Genomic DNA, 16,891 nt, shown 5'->3' on the forward strand with positions numbered 1-16,891 from the left:
TGGTAACATACATGATAGTTATGTTTATTGATTGTAAAAGATTTGTAAAAATTGTTATGATTGAATTTGACTTGTTTTTTTAGTTTAAAACTATAGAGGACGTACTTTAAATGGTGTAGAATTATAGAAAAATAAATACAAGTGTGTTTACAAAATAAAACAACACAAAAATATCATGAGAATATGCTATTTACTAATATAAATGGAAAAAAAAAATGAAAAAATGGAGACTTATAGTAAAAAACAAACAAACAGTAAATAATAGACCTAAGCCTAGGCCTAGTAGGCCTAGTTTAAATAATTTGTTTGTTTGTTATCTATAGGGGGCGTACTGTCTCTTTTTTTAATTGACTCATGGGATATCCAAAATGGCAGCCTCCAGTAATTATAAACATGATGGTGGAAAGAAAGGAAAGAAGTATAAAGCTAAATTTAGCAAAAACCGAACACCTGATATACAGCATAAACGAAAACAAAAATGGCAACTGGATGAAGAAGAAATTGCTTTGCTGAAATCAAAATATGACAGCGTATGTGTATTTATGTAAAAACGTGTGTAGGAGGCCTCCTCTAGCTAGCCTGATAGGCTAGCTAGGCCTAGCTCTAGGTAGGCTCTAGGATAGGCCTAGCTAGCTAGGCCTAGAGAGTAGGCCTACTACTAGGCTAGCCAGGCCCTCTATAGACTATAGAGGCCTAACTAGGCCCGCCTACCTTATCCAGCGTAGCTAGGCCATGCTAGGCTAAGTTAGACTAGGCTAGCCGCTCTACTACTACTAGTAGTAGGCCTAGCTAGGCCCTCTAGCTAGGTAGTTATTAGGGCGCTAGTTCCGTTTCGCACCTGTCATTTATTTCGACTCAAAATTTGTTTAGTAACTTTATCGTGAGTACCACACCTTAGAATTAGGCCTCAAAAATACTTTTACGAAGGAGATCACACAAAAAGTAACAAATAAATCCTTTAAATTGATGAATTTACAGACGTGTTTCTCGCACATCTGTTCGTGAATTTCGCATACGCCATGTTCAATGTTGTTGTGTCTATGGAGCGCCAAAAAAGCAATAATAATAGAGGGACGAAAACTCAATATAATGCGTATATTTAATGCATTTATTGGTGAAAATTACGTTCAATTTTAATATATTTTGTCAATGTCAATGCAACAAAAATGTTACTGTTGATACTGTACATGGTTTTCGCAGTTTTCGTTAACCTTACTGTACTGTACTCTTAGTCTTAGAGGCCTAGGCTAGGTAGTGATGCTGATTTAGGCCTAGAGTTTTGTTGCATTGAAATTGACAAAATATATTAAAATTGAACGTAATTTTCACAAAAAAAGGCATTAAATATACGCATTATATTGAGTTTTCAGCTCTCTATTATGATTGCTCTTTTGGCGCTCCATAGAAACAACAACATTGAACGCGAAATTCACGAACCGATTGCGAGAAACACGTCTGTAAATTCATCAATTTAAAGGATTTATTTGTTACTTTTTGTGTGATCTTCTTCGTAAAAGTATTTTTGAGGCCTAATTCTAAGGTGTGGTACTCACGATAAAGTTACTAAACAAATTTTGAGTTGAAATAAATGACAGGTGCGAAACGGAACTAGCGCCGTTATTAGGGTAGCCTAGCTAGCTAGGCATAGGCCTATCCTATTTACACAGTAGATGGAAAGTAGGATTAAGCTAGAGAGGCCTCGGCGCATACTAAAATGGGTGCTAACTAATGCACTTTCGCACCACAATCTCTCGAGCTTACCCAATTTAAAAATATTCACCTGCTGAGCCTGAGTGGTGGTGATGGTGAGTGACCGCGAAGTCTTTAAATGCCCATTGAAACTGCAGTATTGCCAAAAATGCTGTAAGGTAGTAACGCCGAGGCCTCTAAATAGTCCCCAGAAATAAGCAGTAGATACTACTAATGCACTTGTCAATTGTATGACCCACTATACGACCCCCGGGAGAAATGCGTCATTTGTCCGATGTGCGTCATACTTTTGAATACCATGACGCACCCGTGCGTCAAAAAGGTGACTTACCTTTAGGTAACCATGACGCACCCATTTTGACGCACTGTGACCATGTTGTTTATGATATGGTGGGTGGTAAAGTGACGGACATTGACACACCTTGTTCATTGATGTGACGTACCATCTAGGTTTTTTGACGCACCCCTGCGTCAGTAATTATTTGTAAATGACGCACCCATGACGCACCTCTCCCGGGGGTTGTATAGTGAGTCATACAATTGACAAGTGCATAAGGCCTAGTCTACTACTGTACTTGTAGGATATTATACTTTAGTTTATAATATTAATAATTAGTTTGGACAATTACAACTGATGATGCTAATGCAGTGATGGATTTAATAGTAAATTAATTAAATTTTAAAAATAATTATATTGTTTTTTGGCTAAACAAATTCTCTGTTTCTAAGAAATTATAAATACTACTTTACAACTTATATATACTAGGCCATCTAATTTGTTAATATAATAATTAATAGCTATGGTATAATAATTTTAGTTATATCATGTATCATGTGACCAAGTGTAGATTAAATATTTTCGACTGTTGAGCAAATTAATATTAAAGCAGATAGTAATATCGAACATTTATAAAGTGCTCTTTGCCGGAGTCTCACGGTGCAACATGAAAAGAATATACTATTGAAATAGGTGAGTTTTTGGGAGCGATTTGAATTGAAAAGGGGATGGAGTGTAACAGAGAAAATGGTAAATTTAGACAAAAATAATATTTACTATTTGTCGATAAATGATGTCAACTTGTAGAGTGCGCCATCTGTAACTTCTATACAAAATATAAAACTCGAGCGCTGCCATTCATGAAGTAGTCAAGCGTCCTTCAACATTGGAAGACTGAAGAGACAGAAAAAAATTGAATAAAAACTTTAATACTTTAGAACTGCAAAATGTTAAAATGTAAACAAAAAACAACTATTCTTTGCATTTAAATAAGTTTAGTTTCAGCATTGATACACTAGAAAAATGACTAAAAGGCCTGCAGTTTTATTCAATTCAATTCAAATTTATTCACCTCCCTTAGGAGAAACATATTAAAACTGTACAGCAAAATAGGACACATCAAAATGAAAATTCACATGAATCAAAATATTAAAATGGTTTAACAAGTTAAATAAAGTGTCAAACTCTCAAAGCAATACTACTGAAGAATAGTCTTTTGTAATGTAAATTGTCGTGTCTAAATTCAATCGATCTAGGCCTACTGTAGCTAGGCATACTTAATCATGCATATTGGGTAATAAATAAAATATTGCTATGAAAAAATCTATATTGTTTGGCTTAATAAAAAAAATAACTTTAAATTTACCATTTGTTTTTTTAATTAATTTTAATAATAAATTCAATAAATTTTCCATGTGTTAATACCCTTCGGTTAACGTTTTTCATTAAGCTAATTTTCAGAAATAAGGTTTTTAATTTTTCGTAATGCTTGCGCACATGCAGATGGATTTGTTTACAAAGTGGGCGGAGCTTGCATGTTGCATGTTGGGAAATAGCATTAAAGTTAACGAGTACGTGCTACTGCGAAAGCTCCCGAATATCTCCAGAGCACCTCAAGCTATATTTGAACGTGCCCCTCAGCTAATAAAGATGGTACATATCTGTGCCATCTAAAATGTTTTAGTTACTATTGTAAAGGAATTGGTTTTTCTGTCCAAATGTATTTTAGTAATGGTAGTTTTTATTATTGCTTGAAGTTAGCCTACCTTACCATCTTTGCAAGTATAGTGTTTTTAGTCGGATACTATATTTAGTCCAATATACAATAACTTAATGAACAAAGAATAAAAAACTTAACCTCAAAAAGTATTTTGCAAATCTATTTTGACCTTGGCAATATGATTTAATAAACAATTGGCCTTGGACCTATTTCCCCTGATAATTTTAATCTACCTACGCATTGATATCTCCATGGGTTTTAGACAATTCTCAAAATGTTCTCCTGTATTTATGTTAATATTAATATATAAATTACAATTGGTTAAAACAATGAGCAATCATATCAATGTGTAACAACTGATCAAAAATATGTACACTCATTATTATGTAATTAGGAAATTTTGATACAATGTGACCATACCGTATACGGCAGTTTTTGCATCAAGGAGATAGATAGGTCATAAAGCTTTAAACCGACGCTACACCATAAAGAAAGTTCTCTGGTTACGAATATGCTCAAACTGCGTCACAAATAATTTCTGCCCATCTTGAAAACACACCAATCATCTTTTTTTAAATCTGAAAATGAATTCATTGTTTCTCATAGCAAAAGATTTGACTAATTGTTAAATAAAAAACAATAATATATTTTGAATTGTTTCGCTTCTAGGTAACGCCCACCAATAAGGTTACAATCTCTGAAGATCTTCACCAGCTTTTTGTTATAAATTTGTATTATTATTTTTTTATTCATTTATTATTTACTAAAAATGTCCTTGTAATTCTTGATTTTAAACCTAGAAAAAGTAAACATTGAATGGTAAAATCACCTATATTATATTGTATAAGTTCGGTTATTTGAATTTCTAGTATACTGATCATACTGCTGATGATTTTTAATCTATATAAAATATTTTGATTTTTTTGCAGTTTGATGCAGCAAATGTGGAAACCTTTGATGATTTTCCTATCTGTCAAAGAACCAAGGCTGGTTTGCTCAAATCCAACTTCATCTCTCCAACTGATATACAGAAGGCAACGATCGGCCTAGGACTGCAAAGCTTTGATATTCTTGGAGCTGCTAAGACTGGTTCAGGAAAAACTCTCGCATTTCTAATACCAGTATGAATTATTTTGTTTTTTAGCAGAAAGTAAATTGACAATGTTGAAAATAAAATTACAGGAAAAACTCTGGAAACTTATACCATTATGAATTTTTATCTTGTTTTTTACCAGAAAGTAAATTGACAATTTTGAAAATAAAATTACAGGAAAACTCTGGAATTCTTGTACCATTATGAATTTTCATTTTGTTAGTATAAAGTAGTGGTATACAGTAAAACCCCTATTAAATCGATATTGTTGTGGTAACAAGTGTGTTCCCTGAATAAGGATTTGCTGTAGTGTTATATATACTGTCCATAGTTCGTATGTGGCCCTGAATAGGGGTCCCAAAGCAGGGGTTTTACTGTATATATATATTTTGTTGTATAAATTTCTTTTGTAGTGCTTTTTTCAAAAGTCTGATTTATTTATGTTACTTGGTTTTCTGTTTTTATAGTATTTTATTAACATTTTTTTAGCTTCTAGAATGCCTTTACAGAAACAGGTTCTCAGCTGCAGACGGGCTCGGTGCTTTGGTGATTTCTCCGACACGTGAGCTGGCGTATCAGACATTTGAAGTTCTTTCCAAAATTGGCACACAGCACGATTTCTCAGCAGGACTTGTGATTGGTGGAAAGGTAAGGCATTTGTTTAAGCCACATTTTATTTTCCATATCGACAAGAAATCAACAATTTATTTCTTATGACATTAGGTAAAATATTTCAGTTTAAAATTTCAGCAGTGGTTGGGTAAGTGAAAGTCAAAATAAGATTTCAGTAAAAATAAAAAAATGTGGTTACCTTATGGACCTAAAATCCCACAAAGGAATTGAGTGAGGAAGATTGTTTTCCCAGAGGGCCCAGTTATGATGAGTGGCTGTGTGTGACAGTGGCATAAGTAAACTGTGTGCACATGAGCTAGATGTGTACACTGAACCTATGGTTTATAGTCCTTATCCGAGAAGACTTGTTCTACCACAAGAGCCATGGAGCGAGTGAGCCTTGTTATGGTTCAACTGTCTTAACCGCTCGGCTACTCACTCGCTTGATAGCTCCTATTCTTCCAACTTTTATATGTAATGTTTAAGGTACTGTATTTTCTTAAGTGATCATATTACAGTTTTAGTAGCCGTTGTCACGATTTGAACCTAGTACTTGCGGTCTTTAGGCTAGCATATAAATATTTGTCAATCAATTTATACATGACCTAATATTCACACCAATTTCCATGAATTATTCAGAATAAAATGATCTTGTAATACACAGTTCATAATGTGTATTGCCTAATATTATACGAGTTCAACTTAAGGCCAATATGACCGTAATCCTCCAATCTGAATTGCCCTTCACTATTATCATATAAACAATATTAAACTGCTTTAAATTGTCAATTCAATGCGTCACATAATGTTTTATGCCCTTGGCCTATGAATTTCACCCTAGTAGCTGTTGTTTAGCTGTTGCGGCATGCTTGTTTTTCTAATAATGTTCCCTCAATTGGTTGAGTTCAATGCTGTATTGTTTGTATGTACTACTTCCTTTATTTAGTGAGTACATTACAAATGTTTTATCTATTTTAGTTCTGCTTGTTACAGTAGATGAAACAAACATTCTTTTACCAAATGTGCTTAAAATCTTGATGTACTGGCTACAGTATATCTTATAGAATGTACTAAAGTATATGTTCCAGTGGTCAAATTTATCAAAAATGCTTAGAAAAACTATCATTTTACTTTTTTTTAATTCATTGGTTTTACTCAAGTTTAACAAAAATTTAATAAAAATAGAATATATTCATGTGTTTTTTCCCTTAAATCTTAGTTTTAATTATATAAAATAGTTTGTTTCACTTGGTATTTTACTGCAGTAATACACTGATAAAACTATACATCAAATACATCTTTTGTTTAAATTTAATGTTACTTCTATTTAATATAGTATACTCTATGGTATCACGTAAATGAATGAATTCGCTTATTTTGGGCAATTTTCCTAAATATGATAAAGTATAAAGAATAAATAATAAAATAATAATAACGTATACTCAATGATATCAAGTAAATAATACTTGTTTAGACTTGAGAGCAGTAAAAGTAGTTAATTCAAGTACATTTTAATTTCTAGTTGGATAAATTGTAAATCTATTTGTTAAAACATAAGATTACAGTGCAGCTTAAACACGAAAGGCTATATTTTTTGCGAAACATCTTTTAATGCTCCCCACCTTGACACGGTTTATCTGTTAAGAGTTGACCTCGTATTTCGCTTGTAATGTCCTAAGTTTATTAAAATTTATTAATTTATATCTCATCTGATTCATGTATATTCATATTTAAAGTATTTAAGAATTTATTGGATTTTATTTATAAGGGTATTAGATCCGAAGGATAACGTTTTATAAATACCATATTTTTAAAAAGGGTCAAAATTTAATCATAATAATTTGAAAGCTTATTAAATTATAGGATGTTGTAATGACTATTAATTATAATATTACTTTAATAGAATTATTCAAAATACAAGCATAGATTTTGTATTCAGTTTATAGGATAACTAAAATACATTTGAAATACATTTTTTTCCTTAAATCCATTCTTACTAGTGTTTGTGATACACCATGTGTTTGCAAAAAAAGAATTAGGTTGACTAAGTCTCAATGTTTAGGTTGTTGTGCATTGTTTTCTAACTAAAATAAAAAGAACTCACTGGCTTGATAAATAAATCACTAGTTAACTGACAATTAGCTAGCATAGAACTTTAGCTGAACTCTATTAAAGCTGTTAAAACAGTGTAATTTTTTAGGTAAAATTTGGTACTTCTTTCAAATGTTAGAAATGTTCAACTTAATAATATGACCTTGATGAAATGACCTTGAGAGAAAAGAGAAAACCCCTTGACAAATGGAAAAGATTTATGTATGAGCATTAACTTTACCAAAAAAAAATGTTTTTCCGCACCTGTACCTTTACAACATTCTGTTAAAAACTATGATCAGATTTAAACGTTTTTGAAGATTATATGTCATGAAGACCTTGAATGCTTGGCCCTTGAGTCCCTGCGGCAGATTAAGCTGCTAACTACGATTAACTAGCTTGCCAATTCTAACATAGGCATTATGAATTACAGCTACTTAGATGTGACTTTTATCGTTGCTTGATTAAAACCAGAACAAATCATCGCAATGATCAGTTTCGTTCTTTGTCAAAAGCAGGTCAACGGATCTAACGATGTCTAAAATATTCTACTTAATATTCGGATCCCTCGAAACGTAAAATGTCAACTGACGATTTAGCCGTCAATGTGTAAATACACTGTGACGTTTTGTTCTTGGTTGATGACAGGAGGATGTGTTTTTTTATTATTGTGTTAATGGGAGGAATCAGTTGAGTGCTGGAAAAGTGATATTTATTTATTTTTATTTTCCCATCCAACAGTAAACTCAAGGTTCACCACTTACAGTCAGAATAACCAATTTATTGAAATATTACAAATGTATGTTATATTCATGATTTAAAACAATTTATTTCAAGATTCGTTCGTTAAACTGTACATTGTCCTGTCACCATTTCTATGTGCAAGCCTTCTCTCATGAAGTTATCCCAAGATGTACTGCTCTCAGTTAGTAATATCCAACTGTTTTTGCATTAGAACATTTTAACCAGGCCAGGAATTTGGCAGAGGTTTCCTTTTTTTTTCTGCAAATAGGGGAAGCGTAATCAACTGAAGAAAAGATGTTAGGCCTGCGTAGCTGGTCTCTAGTTTGTAAAGGGCATCATTTCAGGAAAAAGTGGGTTCTGTCAAACCCTACGACCACCCCCCCCCCCCCCTTCTCGCTGGTCATTTGTTTTATTATAAACTATTAAAATCTTTATTTAACAAAATGTTTTGTAAGACCATATTCCCCCATATATAATATATAATATAATACTTAGGGCGATATTTATAATGTCTTGTAAAAAGTTCAAATTTAAGCCTTTTGTTTTTCAGATATGACACATCCATCGTAGTGGCTTGATCACTGATAATGTGTTTGACTAAATTGACTAATTTCTTTTTTCTATTTTCCTTAATTTGGGCAATTTTAGCAAAGACAGCTGCGATTCAGATTTTTTTTGTTTTGGATAATGACCATCAATATGTCTAGTCACAAATTTATTTTCATTTCTTGTAATTTTCGACTGTTTGAGGTTTTTGTCTAGACCGCCCCTATTTTTAACTTGATGTACTGGTTATATTCACACTTTATTTAATATTGGGCTTGTGATTTTGTGAATTAATTAATTAAACTTTTTCTTTAAACTTTTTTTCTCACTTCCTGCAAATAAATATGGTAGTACTGTACATGTATTATACCCTTTACGTTTGTCCTCTTGTTGTGTTTGTGTTGTCCTGTAGCGTAATTGTGTAATTTTTTTTACAAATAATAAATATATTTTTTATTTTATTACTACAACTTGTCTGATCTTAAGTTAAGATTAAAATTTAAGTATTGTTTATTTGTATTTGACACAAGTATTAGTTAATTTTGTACTGGTAAAAACCAGGCTTAAAGCTCTATATTGAGCTTATTTGGTGTTTTCCAGGCTTTGCATCTTTTATTTAATACTTTGAATTGAATTAATCTGTATAAATAACAAGTTTGATGCATTGTAAAATAAAAACGAACGATCGAAAACAAAAAAAACACAATTTGTTTCTATTTTTTTCTACTGGTTGCAATACAAAAAACATCCAAAGTCTGCAAATGGCATTTCGCATACTTAAAATTCCGGAGAAAAGTTTAACAAAGCAAATTTTAAACATGAGAGCGTTCTCTATTTCGGTGTGCCCGTCTCTTAAAAATTTCTGCATATAAAAAGTACGCCCTCATATTCACTTGGCGGGCATTTAAAATCTCTTTTTCCTATGAAATAAAACCGCTTCAGGTCCAGTTTACATATCTGACTTGTGTGCACATTAAAGAACCTGCTGCATATTTCGTCCATTGTGGCTCTATAGAGAACTTATTCCAAATTTTCCTAAAGGAGAATCAACAATATCGAAAAAAACGAAACAAAACAAATACCTCCATTCCTAAAAACTGTGTTAATTATTAAACTGTAGAGATTGTATTAAATAGAAAATTGATGTTCACTGTTGGCAAGATGCCTATGGATAAGTTATACAAACAATGAAACAACCTTGTCAATATATTAAATTTCTAATAATCTCACTCTTTCACGGTCTTGATTGACTCAACACAGCAATAAAAACACCAAAACCCCTATACAGTAACTATTTACTGATAGAAGTAAAAGATATATAATATAGCATTACAGCAGATTGTCAGGGTCTTGTTTCCTGATTTGGCACTCTTCCTTGATTCCACATGCTTTCCGCTGTGGATCGTGGCTTTGCAAATCTCGTGGGCTAAGTTTACTGTCTGACCAGAGGGCCATGTGCAAACATGAGTTATGAGAAACTAGCTTTATCTCACAATCCATCACATTATATTTTAAAATGAATGACCTTGCATGTATTATGATATTTCCTGTAGAACAGAATGATGTACTTCTACAGTATGTATAAACAATGTCCATTTATTATATAATAATGAAGATGTTATAATCATGTGTAATGCTAGGTTTCTGTACATTTTCAATAATGTTTACCCAGTAAGCGAGTGAAATGATGTGTACATTTTTAGTTTTAAAAAGGCCACATACATGTTTTAAATTAGTTGCGTTTTAACTAACTGTTTTTGCGACCTTATATGGTTACGGTAAATAGAGGATGCATTGTAGTATGTAAAGCGTATTATTTTATTTAAAAATTGATTCCTTGCTTTTAATTTTGGTATATGAAGTAGGAATCCTGGAACTCTTTGCTAAAAAGTAATGTTTTTTTTAATGGGGTATTTCTTTTCATGAATTGTTATTCCACCAAGAGAAGGTGTTTCTAAAGGTAGAATCCTAATGAATGTAGGCCTCTCTGAATAGAGTTTGAACAAAAGAGCTATTTCTGAATTTTTATAATATGTTTTGTTTATATAAACATCACAGAATAAATTATAATATAAACTGCCCGGTATACTGAAATTTAATTTGAAAGATAAATATGAGGAAATTTATAAATGAGAAAATGTTGCTTTACATTTAATAACCATCAGTTATTTATAAATGGAAAAAAAAAAGGTTTTTTTCTGTTGATAGTGTACCAGTGTTTATAGAAATTCATATCTGTCTATGAAGGGGTTTCCAATTTAATTTCACTTGAATATTAATTCGGTTACAATTTAAAATATTGTTAACATTGTAATCAAACAATTTTGCTAAAAAGCTATTAAATTGAAATGTATATTGTTAATTTAATGTCATATGTGAAAAATAACATTAGCCAGTAGGCTAGGATTTATATTGAATCCACAAAGTGTAAACTAACATTTAGACAATCAAAAGCGAGAATCTTGGGTAGCCTTGAAATGTTATTGGAAAGTACAGGGATTGTCTCTTGATAATGTAAAGGCAAGATATAAGTGGATTATATCTATAGATGTAATTGGATGTAGATCAACCTGAGATATGTAATTTCAAAAGATGCAAAACCACAATGTACCTTGTAACACTAACATATTACACGTAGTGGTCGATATGTTTTACTTTCGAATTTGAATGTCCGGGTTCAAATACGATAGAAATGGATTATATTTCTAGACAATTTAATTAGGTATGACTCAACCTACCAGACAAAATTACTAATACAATACAACAAATTAATAACAGAGTATATATTATGACAATGGAGTGGAGTTGTGGCTTGGTGGTTACGATGCTTGGCTACCAATCCAAGGGTCCTGGGTTCATGTTAGGATTTCTTAATGAAAAATTACAACTCCATTACCAAAGATTTTGTTTATGTAGAGCATTTTTGTGTATATGTTTGTCTTGTGAACAGGAGTGAATGAATTGCTTATTGAAATTTAATTTGTCATTTTACCATGATAAAAAATGTTGCAAACGGGTGCTTTCTTCAACCTTCAGGATCTGGGTCCAAATCAATACAATGCTATTGCTTAACTTTTAAAGTGGAAATATAACCACACCAACGCCTCGGGTTCCCAATAGTATAGATTGATGTAGTATGGTTCTGCCATTCCAGAAATGTGCCACTTTCACTGGTCCAATGGGGGAAAAATATGTATTTTAAAGCAATTTAAAGTGCATATTTTAAGCATTATTTTAGCAAAGCATGACATTTTAATTGGTAATAATGTCCAACCCAACGCCTCGAGCCAGACTCACAATAGATATACTATGTTAAATAATAAAGCTCAATGTATGATATTAGTTGATTTTCAGTTTACAGACTTATGTTTTCTAGGTTAAAAAACCTATAATGTTAATACCATTGATTTCTGCATTCCATTTTCCATGCATCTTTTCTCTTTTTGTCGCCATGCTTGTCTTGTCAAAAGCCAGCTTCTGTCAGCCACCATATGCCCTTTAAATCATTTCACAAAATATAATGCCCTATTTTCATCATGTCATTTAAAAAAAATGTCAACACAGTTTCTAAATCAAAAATCAATCGTTAAACAAAGAAGAAAAAACATATTTCATTCATCATTGTCTGGCCCATTCAATTTGATTATTCTTGAACAAATTTTGTCTCTTGAGATTTTGAGTTTTGGGTAACTGCACTAAAGGCTTAACCTTGGATAGAAGTACTGAATTCAGAAAATATGATAGTAGGTGACACAGACAACAATTGAAACAGGTGTCTTTATAGTAGTAAGATGCTTTAAAGCATGTAATAATATACATAATGTTTTAGCTATGATAGCGTGCGGCACTGTATTAGTTTGATCTTTTGGTAATAGGGTAGAAGTTCGAATCAGAAGACTTCCATTTTATATACATTTTTGTCACAAAAAAAATGTTCTTGACAGAAAATGTTATTCTTCTTTAGATAAAAGAAACAATTTTTTTACTGCACTCAACATTTTGTGAATGATGATATATGATATAATGATATATCTACTTTTTTAGCTTATTCATTAACTAATTTGCTGTGCATTTGAATTTTGTAAGACTTCAGAGTTTGGAGTTTATCAGGCTAATTTGGAATCTTGGCTACTTTTGCACAAAACTGTTATGTGGTGACGTTATAGTTCTTTGTGGATGTGAAAACAAAGGCAAACTGTGACTATTTCTTAAACATGTATTCAATTAACAATCATGCACACTCGCAATTCTTATCTCAGTTTTTTCTTCAACATTTTACTGTAACTTTACATTAATGCAAGGTTTAATTAACTTTTTTGATAAACTTTTTCTTTAAAAAGTGAAAGTTCATTGAACCAGGTCGTCCACATCCTTCTGTCTCATACAGTCTGTAGGTCATTAACCTTTGTAAATTGTCATGAACCATATCTGACCTGCTATATAACTATCTTTCCTTCCAGTATGCTACATAGATTACCTAATAAACTATTATTGTAGTATTGTTCAAGTTTGGGAAAACCTTGTAAAAGCTTGGGGAAGTTTCTGTTTTGTTTTTCTATAGTGCCTGGTACTGTATCTAGTACTTTTAAGAAGAGTTCAAGGAAGCTTACAATAGAAACTAAATTATTATACTATTTTTAGTTGAATAGTCATTAAACTTTATTTCAATGGAGCAGGATGTTTTATTGATGCTACAATGATTTTTTCTCTTGTTCATCCCACCCATCATAATCGGGATTTACAACGAAATACGGGCATATCGCCCGGTATGGATCGTTTCTCATGCATAGTATTACATAAAATACTTTTAATCTATTTTGTTGTAGATTCAAAATATAACAATTCTGCATTTTTTGTTTGTTTTATTGATTTCCACACATTAGTAATAAGAATAACTATATTACTATAAACATCATACATTTAAGATTGATGTGTGGCTGATTGGAAAATAAATTTGAAGAACTTTAAGGCTTACCAACCAGAAAAAGATACATAATCTATAATGACGAGTAAAGATGTACATTTAGTATGGTCAATTTAATAATAAGTTTAAAAAAAATACCATGTGTGTACGTGTATATCTATCAACTTTAGCAATCAGTACAATTTAAATCATTAAATAGGCCTACACAAAAAAAACGAAGCACGAAAAAAAGAAATAAAACTAATAAAAAAAATTAAATAAGTCTACTAAAAGCGTCATACCCAAAATGTGATGCACTCAGGCAGTCAGATTATGCTGAGTCACTCAAATAATGATTATTTTCATAGTTTGCCCTCATCATCGTGGTCACAGAAGATCACGTTTATGCCTCTAGAACTATCTTCAGTGACATAAGATTACAAAAGGGTGCGGTAGCACATAATTCCACTTCTTGATTAGAAACAACGAAGAAATGTCCTCATCTTAAAAATGTCCTCATTTCAATGACATAGCCCTCGACTCCAAGGCAATAACCTTTGTAATTTGTCGGTTTTTTTCACCTTGCTTTTAATTTTCAAAAGCAAAAGGTCATTTGAAATGTATTTCTGTGAAAAAAAGAAGCAAATTACATTTATCTCTATGACCTTTAAACTATGGTAATTACTAATTTTTAATATAGCCTTGTCTTAGATTACCAAAAAGCCTTCCATTAGTACCTTTATAACCCTGCAAGGTTTCTTATGTTATCAAGTTTTTATGTTTTTTCATTTCCATACTGCATATTGTCCTTCAAGATGTTTAGAAATCTCTCATGAAGGCATTATACCTTTCTGAAAGTTATATACATTGTATGTAAACAATATTTTAGTAGAATTGCTGATCAGAATCATATCAGAGTTAAGCAACTGATATAAATGCTTCTGCGTGTCCTAAAATCTGATGTAAATCAGATATTTCTCGGTCAACCGATTGAAGCACTGTTTTTATTAACTCTGATAAATGAAAGAGCGTGTAAACATTAAAAATTGTCTGATATTTTATTTGATAAAGTTGACGATTGTGGCCGTAAACAAAGGATACTGTGCATTATAATAAAGATAACTCGCACACATCTGATATTTAGTTAAGCCTTATAAAACAGTCTCGTCGAAATGTCCTACGGTAACTACATTTGGCAGTTTTTATTGACCACACGGTAGACTGTTTCACTGCATTTGTATAGCTTGTCACGGATTGTAAGTTGTAACTACAATTGACAAATCAAATGGACCAACGTATCAGCAAATGGCCGAATAACATTATCAATGTTGTAATTTGATGTTTAAATCCATAGTTCATATCCTATGAAATCCCGAGGGAGAATCCGATGAACCCATGATAATGATTCATATTATCCTATCAGTTTTGGGAATATAAATGGAACATAAAAAAAATTTGCAGATTCATAGTTTTCTTTTAAAATGTTACCTTTGGATACTACACACAGAAACTGCACATGTGCAACTTTTTATATTTCTGTGGCTCAGTAACAAAATACATTTATTGAGTGTGAACAAGAGCACTACTGATCCTGAAGATAATTATAATGTTGGACTGTGATTTCACAAAGAAAAGAAAAACAGATTTTGTTTCCCTTTTTAGTTCCAAAATGTTAAAAAGACACGTTTGTTGAAGTCTTTTTGATCGGTGAAAAATAGAATTGTGGTTGTTTTATGTTATGAAACTTTAAAAACTTCATAAATTGTGCACTGCAATGCTTATTTACTGTACAAAGTAAAAATAAATGTTAAAAAGACATGTTTTGTTGAAGTATTTTTGATTAGTGAAAAAATGAATTGAAACTAAATTAAATACATAAACATATTTACTATTATTTACTGTTCAAAGTAAAAATAATTAAATTTGTGCTTCAGTATTGAAGAGTTTGAAATCTCAGCTTAATTAACTAATAGTTTACAATGAAGTCCATTCATACAGTATTGTGTATTGTGTCTAAAAAAAGGTTTAATGAGTGATATTGTGTACATAATGTAAGCAAGAGATATATTTATGAATGTTCTGTTTCTTAACGAAGGTCATACATTTCTGTAAATTACGCTCTTAATAATTTGTGTTTTAATCACCTATCGACTTAGTATTCATAAAGTTCAACCTAATATAGACATAATAGTCAGCCAATCAATATAAAAAATTGTATAGTGTTAATCATTTTAATTCGCACATCTCTAAGCACATCCGATTAATTGAATAAGTATGACTTATGACAATATAATATAATAGTATTACTTTATATCACTTTTTTAGCTTTGTATTTTATTTAAGTGTCATTTTTGTTCTTTGTGTTTTTTTTATTAAAGTTGTACATTTTTTCAAGCTTTGCCTTTGTTGTACGTCCTCCATCTTAATATTGTATTTTTGTGAATATGATATGGAAATAAAGATTGATTGTTTGAAATATGTGTATATACTTACATAAACTATGTTTCTTAAAGGACCACTTCCATCCAGATACATTCCTTATTGCCAATATTGACTGATATAAATTTGAAGTGTGGAAGTGTTTAGGTAGAAGAGTTGGTCAAGAAAGTACCTGTCTGTGGAAGTGTTTAGGCGGCAGAGTTTGGAAAAGAAAGTACCTGTCTGTGGAAGTGTTTTAGGTGAAATAGTTTATAAAAGAAGTACTGTCTGTGAAAGTGTTTAGATGACATACAATAGTTGCTTTAACAGAAGTACAGCACCTGTATGTGGAATTGTTTAGGTGGAAAAGTGTGTAGTGGAATTGCTCTTTGTTGAAGTGTTTAGGTGGGAGAGTTGGTATGGAAGTACTGTGCCTGGAAGTGTTTAGGTGGAATAGTTTATAAAAGAAGTACTGTCTGTGGAAGTGTTTAGGTGGAAAAGTGTATATTGGAAGTGCTGTTTGTTGAAGTGTTTAGGTAGAAAAGTGTGTAGTGGAAGTTCTGTCTGTGAAAGTGTTTAGTTGGAAAAGTGTGTAGTGAAAGTGCTGTCTCTGGAAGTGTTTAGGTAGAAAAGTGTGTAGTGGAAGTACTGTTTGTCGAAGTGTTTAGGTGGAAAAATGTATAGTGGAAGTACTGTCTGTGGAAGTGTTTAGGTAGAAAAGTGTGTAGTGGAAGTACTGTTTGTCGAAGTGTTTAGGTAGAAAAGTGTGTAGTGGAA

At 31.7% G+C, this 16,891-nt stretch overlaps 1 protein-coding gene across 1 annotated transcript in view; it reads left to right on the forward strand.

Moving 5' to 3' along the window:
* The first annotated feature begins 368 nt into the window (after positions 1–368).
* The window catches only part of LOC140054326 (probable ATP-dependent RNA helicase DDX10), a 45,073-nt gene continuing 28,550 nt past the window's right edge, over positions 369–16,891 (forward strand). The window contains exons 1-3 of the mRNA XM_072099270.1: positions 369–530; positions 4,637–4,828; positions 5,290–5,448. Coding sequence (XP_071955371.1) covers positions 369–530; positions 4,637–4,828; positions 5,290–5,448 — 513 coding nt within the window. The remainder of the gene's footprint in view (positions 531–4,636; positions 4,829–5,289; positions 5,449–16,891) is intronic.

The sequence above is a fragment of the Antedon mediterranea genome, chromosome 7 (genome assembly GCF_964355755.1).
Source record: "Antedon mediterranea chromosome 7, ecAntMedi1.1, whole genome shotgun sequence".
NCBI classification, from domain to species: domain Eukaryota; kingdom Metazoa; phylum Echinodermata; class Crinoidea; order Comatulida; family Antedonidae; genus Antedon; species Antedon mediterranea.